The 15,676-nt window shown below is 37.7% G+C and overlaps 1 protein-coding gene across 2 annotated transcripts in view; it reads right to left on the reverse strand.

Annotated features, from left to right (window-relative positions):
- Positions 1–775: 775 nt before the first annotated feature.
- LOC139764583 (monocarboxylate transporter 9-like) overlaps positions 776–15,676 on the reverse strand; it is a 204,747-nt gene continuing 189,846 nt past the window's right edge. For both annotated transcript variants that reach the window (XM_071691388.1, XM_071691389.1), the window contains 6 exons: positions 12,517–12,640; positions 10,498–10,641; positions 7,106–8,172; positions 5,963–6,164; positions 4,352–4,543; positions 776–2,925 (listed from right to left, as the gene is read on the reverse strand). In XM_071691388.1, coding sequence (XP_071547489.1) covers positions 2,777–2,925; positions 4,352–4,543; positions 5,963–6,164; positions 7,106–8,172; positions 10,498–10,641; positions 12,517–12,640 — 1,878 coding nt within the window. In that variant the 3' untranslated portion in view covers positions 776–2,776. The remainder of the gene's footprint in view (positions 2,926–4,351; positions 4,544–5,962; positions 6,165–7,105; positions 8,173–10,497; positions 10,642–12,516; positions 12,641–15,676) is intronic.

Genomic DNA, 15,676 nt, shown 5'->3' on the forward strand with positions numbered 1-15,676 from the left:
TATGCTGGGGGTTCATGATGCTGCTGCTTCTTCAGGAAGCAGGCAATAATGTCCTTTGATACTCCGACTGGAAATGGAAGAGGCCATATGATGCTGGTGCTGAAAGACAAGCATGACCTAGGTCACATGGTGGTATGTAGCTGAACAGACTTTACTAACTCAAGGGAGCTGTGCACAGATCATAAAGGTGTACGTTCATTACTGCTGAGGTGCGAATAATATCTTCATGCAAATGAGGGCTGATGAAGCAATTTATTACTAAGGTCTGTGCAGGAAGGGGGTTTTATGGTGACCCTAGGGTTGCACAAGACACCAAGGTCATACATGCCATTTAGAGTGTACATTGTGACTGCAGGCCAAGTGTCCTGTGCAGTGGTGTGGAATCAGTACACCCTAAGATTGCACAAGACACTAGACTTGTTTGCAATAAGATTGTTGGCAAGGGCTTTGGAGTGACGCAGGGACTGGCAACACCATAAGGAATAAAACAAAAAGCCAAGAAACACGCAGGAAAAAAGTATTTGAACTTTATAGTGTATACCCTAATTAGGATGATAAACCATGTGCAATCGGAATTTTCTATTATTTCCTGCATTTTGTTATCTTGACTGCTTCATTGGAATATGTGGAAATGTGCAACCGAAAAGGTTAGGGAACATTCAGAAGGCTCCATCCCCTACTCATATCATAAATGTAAGGACTACATATGAACACCACCATGGAGAGAAGGATCTTCAGATATAACGATGCTTCATAAATGGTAATCAGACACAAGTAATTTTGGTATCGTTTATGGGAAACAGCTGAACATAAGAAAATATTACATCATCTAGCCACCTATCTAAATGCAGTCTTAAAAAGAGTTAAAATCACAATTATCTTTGGTAGATGATTGGGCAAGAAAGTAAAAAATCAAATTAACCATAGCCATTCATATATTACTTGGCAACATATCATTATAGTATAAGTCATTATGGTATTCCTTGATAAATGTGTTTCTTTTCGCAAAACAGAAAAAAATTAGTTTTCAGATTACTATGTCAGTGCCAGAAAGCCTTATATGAGATCAATACTCTTTATTTTTTTGTGAAAAAATATTAATATGGCATCTAAGTTCTGTAGATAAAAGATACTATTTACAATTATGTTAAAATTTAATGCTCAAAAGTCATATATTATATATTTACCTTCAAGGTGAAAAGGCGTACTTTTGATATGGTATTAGGTTCTTTAGCCTGAGAAAATGAAAACTAATGAGCACAACATATTATTATTCTAAAACTTTTAAACCCTTTTATGCAGCTCCTGCAGCTTCAAGGCCACACTCATTGCAGGAGCAAGATAACAAATATAGACTCCTCTGGAGCACAAGGTCCTTGATGAGACTGTACTCTTTTCTATTCACTGGTACGATATAGCCCATTTATCAGTTTATTTATAGTTACCCTGAGACCAATTTTTATGAGAGACCTGGTGTTACCCAAGTCCTTTCTAAAGGCTCCTGCAGTTCAAGACTGAGTTACTTCCAATAGCAGGGAAATGGAGACTCCTTTGAGGTAAAAATCCTTGATAAGACTGGACTCCCAATGAATTTTCCCTTGTGGTGTATCCATGAGCAAGCTGGGTCCAGTAATACCAACAGAGTGTGATAATACCTCATATACTTCTTACCTACTTCCTGTCCCAGGAATCCTTTCCATCTTCATGAGGCTACTACAGCACTCATGCAGCAGGTGGCTAGAAATCCTCCTTTCCTCTATTACTTTCCAAAAGAAGGAAAGAGCAAAGAGCCAAGTGAGGAATTTTCCCTCTCAGGCTCAGTCATCTGTTTTTGATGGTACCTCGCCCACACGGGAAACTGCAAGCATTTATGGGAGAGATAGAGAGAGAGAGAGAGAGTATATATATTTTTTCATTTAGTATACATGATTGCCATTTCCTGCGTCAGCGAGGTAGCCCCAGGAAACAAAGAAAGACCTATCCACTCATATATACATACGCGCCCATATACATATCAACATATACATATGCATGCACAGCCATGTACATATATGCACGTATGCATATTCATACTCCTACATGTTCACTATTTCCCATGTGACAGAGGTTGTATCCATAACAGATGACTGAGCCTTGGATGATAAAAGATCTTCATATGGGTCTTTCCTCTCTTCCCTCTTCTGAAATTCAATACAGGAAGGGAAGATTTCCAGCCCCCTTCAATCCTGCCTGTCTTAGTCACCTTTAGTGACATGCAGAAGATATGTGGATAGCTTTCTTTCTCTTCTATCCCCAGGGATAACATATATATTATCAACAGACTCTTGCCTGCTTGTGGGTAAACTATGAATGATCTTCAGAAAGATTTAATCATTACATTCAATTCTCATTTAATAGGAGTCCATCCATTCCTGTTATTGCCTGCAGTACAGCCCTGATGCTGAAGAAACTCCTGGAGTAGGGGTCCCAAGGTTACGTAATAACACTAATAATAAAAATAATAATAATAATAATAACAATAATAATAACAACAATAATGATATCTTTGATCAATAGTGTTGATAATCTTCCATACAATAATTCAGTAATGCACTTGTAAGTTTCAATTATAATGCCACTTAAATGATTAAGCAGTACTTTGTTAATGATTTTTTTTATTTTGTTTTCACATGAAATCCTTTAACTGGAAAATCTAGAGAACAGTATTACAAAATGAAGCTCCCACAGTTACACTTTAGCCTAAATTCCTCTTCTCTGGTAAATTAGCATTGCAGCTTTATACATTATTAGTTGGTGACTTTGAATCATCATCCACAGGCTTGGCAAAACAGGGCACGATCATCCAGAGAAAAGCTGGGAACGCTGCTAAGCAACCTGCAGTGTAGTATGTTGTTAAATAGCTGCTCGCTGCATCATTCAACCAACCTATTAGAGAAAAAATAAAACTTGCATAAAAATGTATGAAATTATCAAATGTAATACATGGACCAATTCACATTTCATAGAAATATATACTGTGCTGTGTAAATCATGTAAATCATTTTGAACTACAGCATAAATACGAAAACCTTGAACCAAAACATGGATATCCTTTAGGAAACCAAAAAGTTAAGCAATATATCAAAATGTATTTCAAATAAATACAGCAACATAAAACAACTGGATATTTATGAAATAATCAACTGCCAGCAAGCTTTAGAGTGCCTCAGTGGTACAAAGGCAGATATCTTTTGTCAGAATTAATTTTGCAGAATTGAGGTTCTCATTCCTAGTACCAAAACGTTGTATTCTTTCCCCTTACATTATAGTTTAATGGTTAAAAACAAAGAGGGCTAAAGAGCACTTGCTAGTTTTATTATAAAATGTTTACTCCTAATATCAGAGATATGGAAAACTTTATTACTAAACTTGTTAACTTCCAATCTTATATAATCATTAAAGGCTTTGTGAGCAATTACATCAACATCTGTGTACACATTCCTTTTACAAAATATGAAAGAAGAGACAAGAAACCTGTCATACACTTAATCTGTGGTGTATTAAATGGGATGGGGTGTCCAAGCCCCAGGGCCAGATAGTTTGGGAGAACATTCAAATGAAAAAATTCGATCTCCTTTAAACTATCCCAGTGCCTGATAGCCTTGAAGGCTTTGAAAATGAATAATTCCACCTTTTCTTAAATTACCCCATGGCTCAATAGCCTAAGGTGGGGATGGGGGGGAGAGGACCCTGAAAATTGAAAAATATCTTTTTTCTTTAAATTAACCCTGAACCCAATGGCATAGAGGGCCCTGAAAATAATAAGATCCAACTTTCCTTAAATCATCCCTAAATAAGACATGGAAATTTGTAAAGCTTGTATCATCTTATCAAGAAATACATACCGTATATTCTATATACTATATGGTTTCATTTCATATTTCAAAAATGTGCCAAAGGGGAGGGGAGGTTATTTTAATCCCCAAATCGAAATACATGCCACTAACATTAATAACACATCCACATCAGTCTATGAAAATTGCATTCATAGCAGATGAAACATTAGTAATGCCATAAATACTTTATTATTGCATATTATGGAATACTGCAAAATATATAACAGTGCTCACAACTTCCTTACAGCAAAATGTTATAGAAACTATACTGGGAAAATTTACAGAGAACAAAAAACAGGGGAGAATAAACATTTTATGTTACGTTAAAATCTAACAAGTGAAAATGTATCGCAACAAAATGTAACCTTTGAGTACTAAAGGGCACTGCATGAAATATGAATTGTCTAAAACAAATTATTTGGAAATCTAGTAGTCCCCAACAGAAAGGGCATTACTTGAGTGCAGCCAATCCTTACCAGTTAAAGGGAAGAAGAAAAGCCCAAAAATTCCATTCATGAAGAGCAGCAGCCCAAATGAGTATGGCAGGAGCTTTATACCCAGGTACTCAACAAGTAAAACAGGTCCCACAGACATACATGTACCAACACTGAAGCCGTACCACCCACAGCAAGTTCCCAGGGTTATAAAGTCCCAGGCAAACGTTAATGCTGAGGAGAAAGAGATTTCAATAACACAGGTGAAAATAAATTTGTTTGAAGTGTACAGGATTTGCCTAAAATGTCAAATCAAGCATTCTTAAATAATCAAAGTTATACCTTCATGTCGGCCTTTATTTATCAAAGGTATAAGCGTAGATCCTTCTTTGTGTATCAGTGTTATATTAGCATTTTGTGAATGTCTTGATTTTGCTTTCATCCAAACTTTGCCTCATCAGTAAGTCACTGGATATGCTATTGCTGTTTTTGTGTTCTTGAGGAAGATGGGTGGGATTCCATCTGGTCCTAGAGCTGAATTCTTTTTGAACTTCTGTACGAATCTTAAAATACCTACTGCATTACAATAAACTGCATAAATCCGTCTCCCTGTGACCCACTGGTTTGAGTCACAAGAAGATCCGTTTCAGGATCAATACCTAACAGTTTGCTCTGCCATAAAAGAATGTGATATAAAGATATACAAAGGTCCCTTGACTACATAAGTTTTGAGTATGTACACATAAAATAATACATGCCATTTTATCACACACAACATCAAGTTTTCAGTAATAATGGTTTTCCGCTATAAACAGGGCTGTTTGTTGCCCAGCTCAACAGTCCACCACTGCTTGGGAGAGACTTAGCCTTCTTAACCAGGCAATGTTGCTACAATGAGTGTCAAAGCAGCCTTTTAAGCAGCAATAATGACTTGCTGTTTTGCAGCAGAGGTGAAGCATAGCCCAAGGGGTAACATGCTGGTATAATATTATTACTATACAGTTTTGCACATCATTCCTATGGATATTCACAGCATAAGCATGTTGTTTTTGAAGTACTCTATAAATGCTTATTCTATAACCTTGATGTGTTCATTATAGGACTTAAGGTATGTTTCTCAAGATGCACTTGCTCTAACCCCCACATTTCCTATACGCCTTGTACCTTGCCAACCTTGGTTCTGCCAACCAAAGGGTCTACCATAAACATAACTTCCCTTGTTGGCAAGGGACTTTTGCATCTTGAATGTGATCTATGCAGCATTCCCATGCCTTTATCATTTACTACATCAGCAGCGCTGACCCTTTTATGGGTGGTGAAGGCGTCCCATTGAAGAAGGGCCCTAAATCTCAGTCAAAGGGGGCCAATAGTTAATTTCACTTATCATTACCCCAAATCATGCAGCCGACAAACAAAACTGTAATATAGTAAAAACTAAATCACATCAAGAATTAAAGAAATATCCAAATATAATGTACATAAATCCCCCTCCAAACTGGACACCTTAGGATTTAGGCTGAGTAGTCCCTAAATTAATTGTTGCACTTGGGTTCCCTGTCCTCTAAGATTGGCCTTGTACATCATGTTTATTAGGGAAAATTCAAGTGTCAAAGACACAGCACATTTTAATATAACTGCAACAACAGCACTTACTCAAAGTTGACAAAGATGCATTGACAGCACCAATTATCATGTAGTAGCGACGTTCAAGCCACCCCCTATCACTGATGAAGGACATAACGACCTTGGCAAGAAGTTCAAATATGGCAATGATACTGAGGAGGTATGGGGCTTGTTCAGCAACACCAATCTCATATCCAATTGAGGGTATGTATGTTATAAAGCAAGTATATACCTGTAAAATACAAAGTTGAATAATTAACCACAGAGAAACTTGTTTCATGCTGTTCAAAAAAGTTTATTTTTGGCTAATACTTCCTTTTTCTTTGTGATGTGATGTTGGATCTTCTTAGGTAAGACAGACTGGTAAGCTCAGAATATACACAGGATGACTAAAACTGTTGATCATGCCTGGCATGAAATCAAAATTGACTTATAATAAAGCAAGATTAATGTGGGATCTTAATGTAACAAATAAGATTTAAAAAAAAAATGAGAAAAATGATTATATATGATCAAAATCCAACTTAATCTACCACCATTTCTGATTATAAACTGAAGCTTAGTAAATGAATTTATATTAAAAAACATCTTCAAACTTGAGCTGAGGATCAATGAAAGGAGTAATCTCACTACATTTGATAAAATTCACCATGATTTTGGAAATGAGCAATCAGACCTAGGAGAATGGAAAATAATGTAAAAAGGCTATCTGGACAGGTAATTCCGTACCACCCTCAAATTTAAGATAAGAATATAAAAATTGGAAATTCAATTTGACTTAGTAATGATTACAATTGGGAACTATAGTTCTGATAATATTCATTAAGACATAATGCACAACTTAATATCAGAACTCGAAGTGCACCATCTAAAAGCTAGTGATCATAAAGTCTGCAGTACAGTTTACAAAAAGACGCATGCATGGATCTGTGAGTTGGCTGCAACTTCAAATACAAGTTGAAGATTGATTTGATATGTAATCACACCAAATCTAATCAAAATTTATCATGTCTTACCCCGGCTAGTAACCAAACACTAAAGTACAGGATGAATAAGATGTGCAGACACATGTAACACTATAAGAATGGGTGTGTGTACAGAAGGTAAATAAGAATGGGATGACACAAGGCATGACACATGTATGATAACAAAAAAAAATATTCCTTCACTTACCAGTCGATTGAAAACGCTACTTAAAGCATTTACAAGAAACGCTGGATGTCTTAATACACTAAAATTAATGATGTCTCTAAATCTTGGAAACTTGATTCCACAGAAGACATGAGGCTTAAGAGCTTTTTTACCAAAATTATTTGATTTACTGACATTACTCTTTTGAATTTTATCTGTTTCACACTGCAATCTATCTTTAAGTTTTTCTGTCTTTACAGATAAGGCACTGCCAAACTCATCAATAACATCATTAGAGTCAAAAATGCTTTCACTTGAGGGAGCTGTCATGAAAGAATCAACACTCTTTGTATTTATGAAGCTAACTGGTCTATTTCTGATTTCATTTTCTCTATTGAGAAATTCTATTCGCTCATTCCCAACCTGTTGGTCATATGGTTCAAAACAATCCTCATCCTCACTCTCTTCTGGGATTTTTGGAAGAATTTCCATACTTCTTTCTATGCTCACGGTTCGTGGCCGCTCTAGATATTCATTCGTTTGTAATGTGTCAGTTAATGGGTTTTTCCACTGTCTATCACTACACAAACTAGCAGACTCTGCAAATCCATTTTTCATATCACTACTACACAATGCTAAATCATTACTGTTGTACATGTCTTCTGGATCACTTTCATCACTTTCATCTTTGTCTGGTGTTAAATGTTTAACAACAGTATCATCTTCATATACACAAAAATCTTTCTTGTCATCTAGCTTTCCTGCAACAACAATTTTGTTGCTGGGAATATCACTTTTCACTTGACTTTGATTTCCATTTTGCTGTACCTTTATTGATTCCAAAACTGCAGTTCTTTTAGGTTTCATGTGCCATTCTACTGGGTGGAATAATGCTGCACCAATGAGTGCATGAAGGATTATTGCAGACCACAACATGAAGGTGCCTTCAGCTGAATATGTTTCTATGAGATAATTGAGCAAAGGTGGCAAAGTCATGAACCCTATTGAACCACCCAGCATGGAAAGTCCATTTGCAGTAACTCTATTGCGACGAAAGTACTGCTGACCAATGAGGAAGCCTTGGGGTTTCACCAGTGCATTACCAAAACCTGGGAAAATTAAAACGTCAATCAGAAAGCTGTTTAAGTTAGTTACACTTGAATGAATCTACTAAATGTATTAAGTATTTGCATACATCTGCAATTCACATCAAGAAAGATATGAGGACAATGGCATAGTCCAACATATCAAGGAAAAGGACCAACAATCTTAGAAGAAAATGAAGTACAATAACAGAGCAACTACCCTCCTACCACAGTTTTGATCACCACCCATCAAACATACACCAGTCTGAAACCACACTCCCCAGAAATATATGAGTTACATTTTCTCATCTGAATTCTAGACACTACCTGTCTCTACAACATTAGCACAACATCATATCAAAAGACCTCAAATGCAACAACAGTACTTAAGACATGGATAATTTACTCCTAAACTGTCCTGCACTCACCTTACACAAACATAATCACATCACCACAATCTTTAACCTTTGGTCCTGCCAGATGGACATGGTTGTGGGAGCTCCAGAGAAGGGGCTTCTGGGGCAGTGAGAAAGTCCTCTCATATGATGATGACCTAACAATCATATCACTACCACCCTGACACTAATCCAGTTGAACAGTGACTCACTCGAAATAGAATGATTACATCCCAAAGAAATCCACCAATGGCCTTTTAACCAAAAAGACATGAATCCAACCCTACATCCTCTCACTGATCCTACTTAATGAAACTCCTACCATAATGGGTACAACAAAAAACACACACCACATACCCTTTCCAAGCTATAAAGGCCATAAACAAACAAAATGCCCTCAAAATGTTTATCAGTACTAGTTTCTGACATGGAAAATAATCTCAGTACCCTCTAAAAGCAATTCATCCATTCTACCTGAAACTATGCTTTATTGGCCTAGTCATCAACCCTGTCAAAAGTAACTATAACAAAACAGCAATCCATTCAAAACAGAGTGCTCAGAATATTAAACAACTGACTTACAACCAAAAACATTCAACATTTGCACAATGAAACAAAAATACTTCGGGTAAAATTTCACCTCAACATGACTGGCACTTACTTCTATGCAACAGCCTTATGCCTGCCTACCCAAACTACTCCATAAGCAACTATCAAGACTTACTCCATAAGCAACTATCAGGACTTATGTAAAACAAAAAGCTTATGCCTGCTTGAAACTTCAGTAACCTATACTTAAAATCCACCCCCCACCCACAAAAAAAAAAAGAGGAGACATGACAAGAACCAGATAACTGCCCTCCTAACCCATTCTTATACTCCATTACACCAAACATACACCCATTTGACACTATATTCCTAAGGCATGAACAGGATATACTTTCCAATCTGTCTTCTGGACATAACCCCTCTCTCCAGCATTAAAATCCCCTCATGACCAAGATCTGACTCCCACACTGAAGACACAGAACACTTACTTCTCAGTTGTCCTGCACTCACCCTATACATAGAACATTCGCTTCTTAACAGTCCTGCGCTCACTTTATAAAGATATACTATACACACAAAATCACAATGGTGGTGTGGGACTGTGGATGGTAGGATCTGGTTTCAGTTTACACATGAAAGCTAGAGAATAACTACGTACAAATGAAGTCAATGTTCTTGACTTTTCCTTGCTGAGGCAGGAGAAGCAATTAGATATGAAAAAAGATATTCATTTTATTAGATCGAAACATATCACAAATCTTGTCATTTCTAAGTAGTGTAGATGTACAGGTAATAATCTGAAAGGACAGAAAAAGGTAAGAGTTTACATGAACTGGAGAACACATCCTTTGCTATTACTTATAGAATGGCTATGAGTAGCTGTACTTATAAATCTAAGAGAGAAGCTATTTCTGTGGGAACTGAAACTATACATTAACATATTACACTTAATGGCATGAAGTCAATTACTGGTAGATAAAATCCTACATGCAAAGATAGGTGCTTACAAGGAATAAAACAGTTTCAGATGCACTCTATTTGAAAAGAGAGTTCCCCCAAAACTACAAATCAGTTGATCCCTTTGCCCATCCTTCAAAAATCAATGAAATCAATTCATAAAACTACACACCAACTTCTGCTAGCTTGCCTGTATTCAGCAACATTAGTACAAATTAAGGTGATCCAAAAGAATGAAGGAAAGACACACACACCTGCAAGTCCTCCTAAACAAAAGTATGAAGGAAAGACACACATACACCTGCAAGTCCTCCTAAACAAAAGTATGAAGGAAAGACACACACATGCAAGCCCTCCTAAACAAAAGAATGAAGGAAAGACACACACACACACACACACCTGCAAGCCCTCCTAAACAAAAGAATGAAGGAAAGACACACACACACACCTGCAAGCCCTCCTAAACAAAAGTAGAGCCAAAAAAGATTATCGCAGAATGCACAGAGAAGGATCCCCGATGAGGCGATGACCACACCAATTATCGTAAGGCGACGGGCACTGTAGTACTGATACAGACCTGTTGAGAGTGGACCTGGAATAGAAAGTTAACTATTAACTCAGGACTGAAAATAAGTGGGTGTAGAACAACTTCTCTGTGAAAAATAGAGCAACGTGAACAACTGCTGAGAACTGGAATGATGTTATAGTAATATTACAATGGACATCTTAGGAGGAACAAGTAAAAATCCTGTTGTGACTTATAATGACTTTTGAACTGCAAGTAAGCATTAGAATCAAGACAGGAACATATTATGAATGCTAACATATTATAAATGCTAACATCTGTAATCCATTAACTGAATAATCTGGGGCAGAGGTTCTGGCTAAACTATTACAACTGAAAATGCATCTTTAAAAGTTTTAAAAATACGGTTCTTTCCTGGTACATAATGAAATAATAATAATGCTTATGAAGGCAGCAAGTACGAATATGTACATGTGTATAAATGTATATGTCGGTGTATGTATATGCTGAAATGTATATGTGCATGTGTGGGCGTTTATGTACAAACATATGTATGTGAGTGGGTGGGGCCATTCCTCGCCTGTTTCCTTGCGCTACCTCGCTAACGCGGGAGACGGCAATTAAGTATTATAAATATATATATATATATATATATATATATATATATATATATATATATATATATATATATATTTTTTTTTTTTTCTTTTTTTTTGCTTTGTCGCTGTCTCCCGCGTTTGCGAGGTAGCGCAAGGAAACAGACGAAAGAAATGGCCCAACCCACCCCATACACATGTATATACATACGTCCACACACACGCAAATATACATACCTACACAGCTTTCCATGGTTTACCCCAGACGCTTCACATGCCTTGATTCAATCCACTGACAGCACGTCAACCCCGGTATACCACATCGTTCCAATTCACTCTATTCCTTGCCCTCCTTTCACCCTCCTGCATGTTCAGGCCCCGATCACACAAAATCTTTTTCACTCCATCTTTCCACCTCCAATTTGGTCTCCCTCTTCTCCTCGTTCCCTCCACCTCCGACACATATATCCTCTTGGTCAATCTTTCCTCACTCATTCTCTCCATGTGACCAAACCATTTCAAAACACCCTCTTCTGCTCTCTCAACCACGCTCTTTTTATTTCCACACATCTCTCTTACCCTTACGTTACTTACTCGATCAAACCACCTCACACCACACATTGTCCTCAAACATCTCATTTCCAGCACATCCATCCTCCTGCGCACAACTCTATCCATAGTCCACGCCTCGCAACCATACAACATTGTTGGAACCACTATTCCTTCAAACATACCCATTTTTGCTTTTCGAGATAATGTTCTCGACTTCCACACATTCTTCAAAGCTCCCAGAATTTTCGCCCCCTCCCCCACCCTATGATCCACTTCCGTTTCCATGGTTCCATCCGCTGCCAGATCCACTCCCAGATATCTAAAACACTTCACTTCCTCCAGTTTTTCTCCATTCAAACTCACCTCCCAATTGACTTGACCCTCAACCCTACTGTACCTAATAACCTTGCTCTTATTCACATTTACTCTTAACTTTCTTCTTTCACACACTTTACCAAACTCATATATATATATATATATATATATATATATATATATATATATATATATATATATATATATATATGAATAAATAATCATGGTTTTCAAGGCTATAAAGTAAAATATAATAGAGTACAACTAAAACAGTACATTTTTAGAGGCTGAGTGGAGTAGCAAACAATAGGAAAGGCATATTGCTCTGTGCCCTAGGAGGAAGTATAGAGCAAAAGAAAAAAGAAAAGTGAGGAGGTGTTTAGCAGCTTTGAGGCTTAAATGGGCAAGTGGAACAACAGTAACTGACACAGAGAAAGGCAATTAGAACATCAGCCAAGAGGCAAAAATGTTAACATACCGAGAAGGTTGGTGAGGCCCAAGAAGACTGCAGGGATGGCGGCCAGCTGGGTGTTGGTGTAGCCAGAATTGACCAGGTGAACATAAATCACACCGAAGCATGATGGCATGCTGGCATGCACAAACTGTGTGTAGCCACCAGAGAAAAGATCATTGGTTATGCACTTGACTCATAATAAACAAACATATAAATTAAAACTAAGACTAACAATGACTCACAATTCCCAATGGAATCTTATTTACCTTTAGCTATACAATGTTTCTAGGATTCTGCCTGTCATTAAAATGGAATGATGAAACAATAGCTACTGGTTAAACATTTCAGTTTTGTCTGTGAAATGTTAGTTCTACAAAATAGTTAAATATAAGAAACGACAAAATACAAGAAACAAAAAATAGCACAGAAACCTTTAAAAGTTAACATGGAATCTTTTTTCTGTCTACATTTAGAGATTCATAACAGTTCAATGATGTATGTACAGGACATAAAATTTCTTAATACAACAGAAACATAACAATATGTACTTCGTCTATATCTTCCTCTAATGACTACTGCTGAAAACATTTCTCCAGATTTTGGCAAAACATGATCATCAGATAATGTACCATTATAAATAAGGTAAAACACATTGAATAGCTTATACAGGAATACTACAATCTCTAACAAGGGAACATACATTCCTCAATTTCTTTATCTTTTCGCTGCACATGTTCACAACTTTAAAAACAGCTCATTTCAAACTTCCTACTTCCTTCTCCGAAAAGGAAAATTTCAAACTTTCTAGCTTCTCCAGAAGATAGATGGAGCTGTCATTCACTCCACCTTTCAACATGGGGAGGGAAGTGGCTGTGACCAGGTTTTCTTGTATTTAAGAACACGGTTTGAGGTGTATTCTGCTGCTCAAGGTTAGTATAAGCTGAATTTAATAACATTAGATGATGTTAGGCTGAGTTCGGTGTTAAGTTAAATCAGTAAGGTTATAAAGACTTAAGTTGGGTTAAATTACATACACCATGTTAGTTCTGGTAAGGTCAAGACTGCATGACCAGGCACACTGGTATGACTGAGGTTTGTTACCACACAAGAGATACCAAAGCAGCTGGCAACCGTTCCCATCCATCACCACTACTTTACGATCACCTTTTACAGCCTCTTCCATTCACTGGTTCAATAGATCCATCCCCCGCTTCTCCTCTTTTAGATGGCTGTCGTAAAGATGGTGAATGTTGCCCTCCTTATACTGTATAAAGTTTCCAAAAGATATCAAAGTTTCAGTCATACATAATCTAGAATTCTGTTATAACTAGCATACTCAATACCTATATACTCGATTTTCCTAAGACAATGGAAAGGTATGGAAGAGACACGACATTCCCGATTTTGGGGGGGGGGGAAAAAAACATAATCTCATCCCTTTATATAGAACTGACAGACACAGTAGCTAACTATGAGCCTTGTGCCTACGGAGTAGATGGCTCCATACACTGGTGTACTGGAGAGCAAACTGAGCCCTTGAGGTCAAAAACTATATATATATATATATATATATATATATATATATATATATATATATATATATATATATATATATACCCTAGCCTAAGCCAGGTACCCATTTTATGGACCAACCTCTAGGGGTGCATGAACAGGTGGGCTGACTGTGGACCGACAACCGTAACTGGGATTCAAACATATGCGCTCGACCCTGGGCGGCCCGTGAATGCGTCAGGGGAAGAAACGCTAACCTATAGTCATTTCCCGTGTGGTGATGGCCTGGGCCCCTATGTCTGCACGTTTCCGCAATATGTTCCAAAGATTAAGCGCAAGTAGCAGATGGTTCTGTTAAATGCTCCACCAGTGAAGCAGATGCTTCTACATGAAGTTCCAGCCGCGACTTGAATGTAGCAGCAACTCCGGGCCGGCAATTTGACTAACCCTCAACATGGCCACTCAACGAGATGGAATGACAGCTTCGCCAGGAGGAAGGATGGGTGCAGATGAACCATGTTAGGACATTAAGCACCTAAGAGGTTTCCGGATAGCATGCTGCCATGATAAATCCTTCTCTTGAGTGGCAACCATCCCTCATCGACCTTAGGAATTTGTAATCGCTGAAGGGAGATTCGACATAGGGAAAGCTATACTCTTCAGAGAAGGTGTTATCTATCCAATTCACGCGTCTGTTGGCAGTGCTCACAGAGGATGAAGGTGCGAGAGCCGAGGAACCTGATGCAAATCAAAACGATGAAAGAAGGACAAGAAACAGGATACAATAAAACACCTCTAGTTCTTCAATGACCACAAGTTGGACACAAGTCTGGAGCAGGAACTATTCCGCTCGATTGAAAGTCAGCCGTTCCAGCTTTTTCCTTCCCTAGCGCTAGCTACAGCAAGTGTGCTCGAATCCTGTTACCCAACTCGATCTTCTCTCTCAAACCTTCCTGAGACGAAATAAAAGTTTCTATTCAATCTAAAAGTTTTCCCCGGAACCGCAAGAGCATCAGATCTCTTCCTGTTGACACTTTACTTTTTGGTACCTCACATTTCCTGTGACACCAGTAGGGGAAAAAAAGAAAAAGAAAATAGAGTATGGGCGAGTAGTTGGATACAAACAGAATTTGCAGGAAAATGATGAGATTATATACAGATAGGTTACTGCAAGAAGACCTACCGGTGTGTTCTACAAAACTAAATTAAGAAAAAAAAAATGATCATTACAGTATAACTCTTTGGTATTTTATTAATTACCTGTGACCTCACCTCAAGGTTCAGGTCAAAGGCCACATCATAACACTAAGAGGGTCATAACGTCGTGTTCAAAGGTCATACTGTGATCAATAAGTTAAAGTTAAACGTATTAATATAATTAGTATGTTCATGCATATCATATATTCACCGTATCACCCAAAGACATGCAACACGACAAATTTCTCTGCTAGGCTAGGCTTGGGTGGAATTGGTTAGGATAAACTAAGCTACGCTTGGGTGGATTTAGTTAGGATAAACTACGCTACGCTTGAGTGGATTTGGTTAGGATAAACTAAGCTACGCTTGGGTGGATTTGGTTAGGATAAACTAAGCTACGCTTGGGTGGAATTGGTTAGAATAAACTATGCTACGCTTGGGTGGATTTCGTTAGGATACACTAAGCTACGCTTGG

Source organism: Panulirus ornatus, chromosome 50 (assembly GCF_036320965.1).
Source record: "Panulirus ornatus isolate Po-2019 chromosome 50, ASM3632096v1, whole genome shotgun sequence".
Taxonomy (NCBI): domain Eukaryota; kingdom Metazoa; phylum Arthropoda; class Malacostraca; order Decapoda; family Palinuridae; genus Panulirus; species Panulirus ornatus.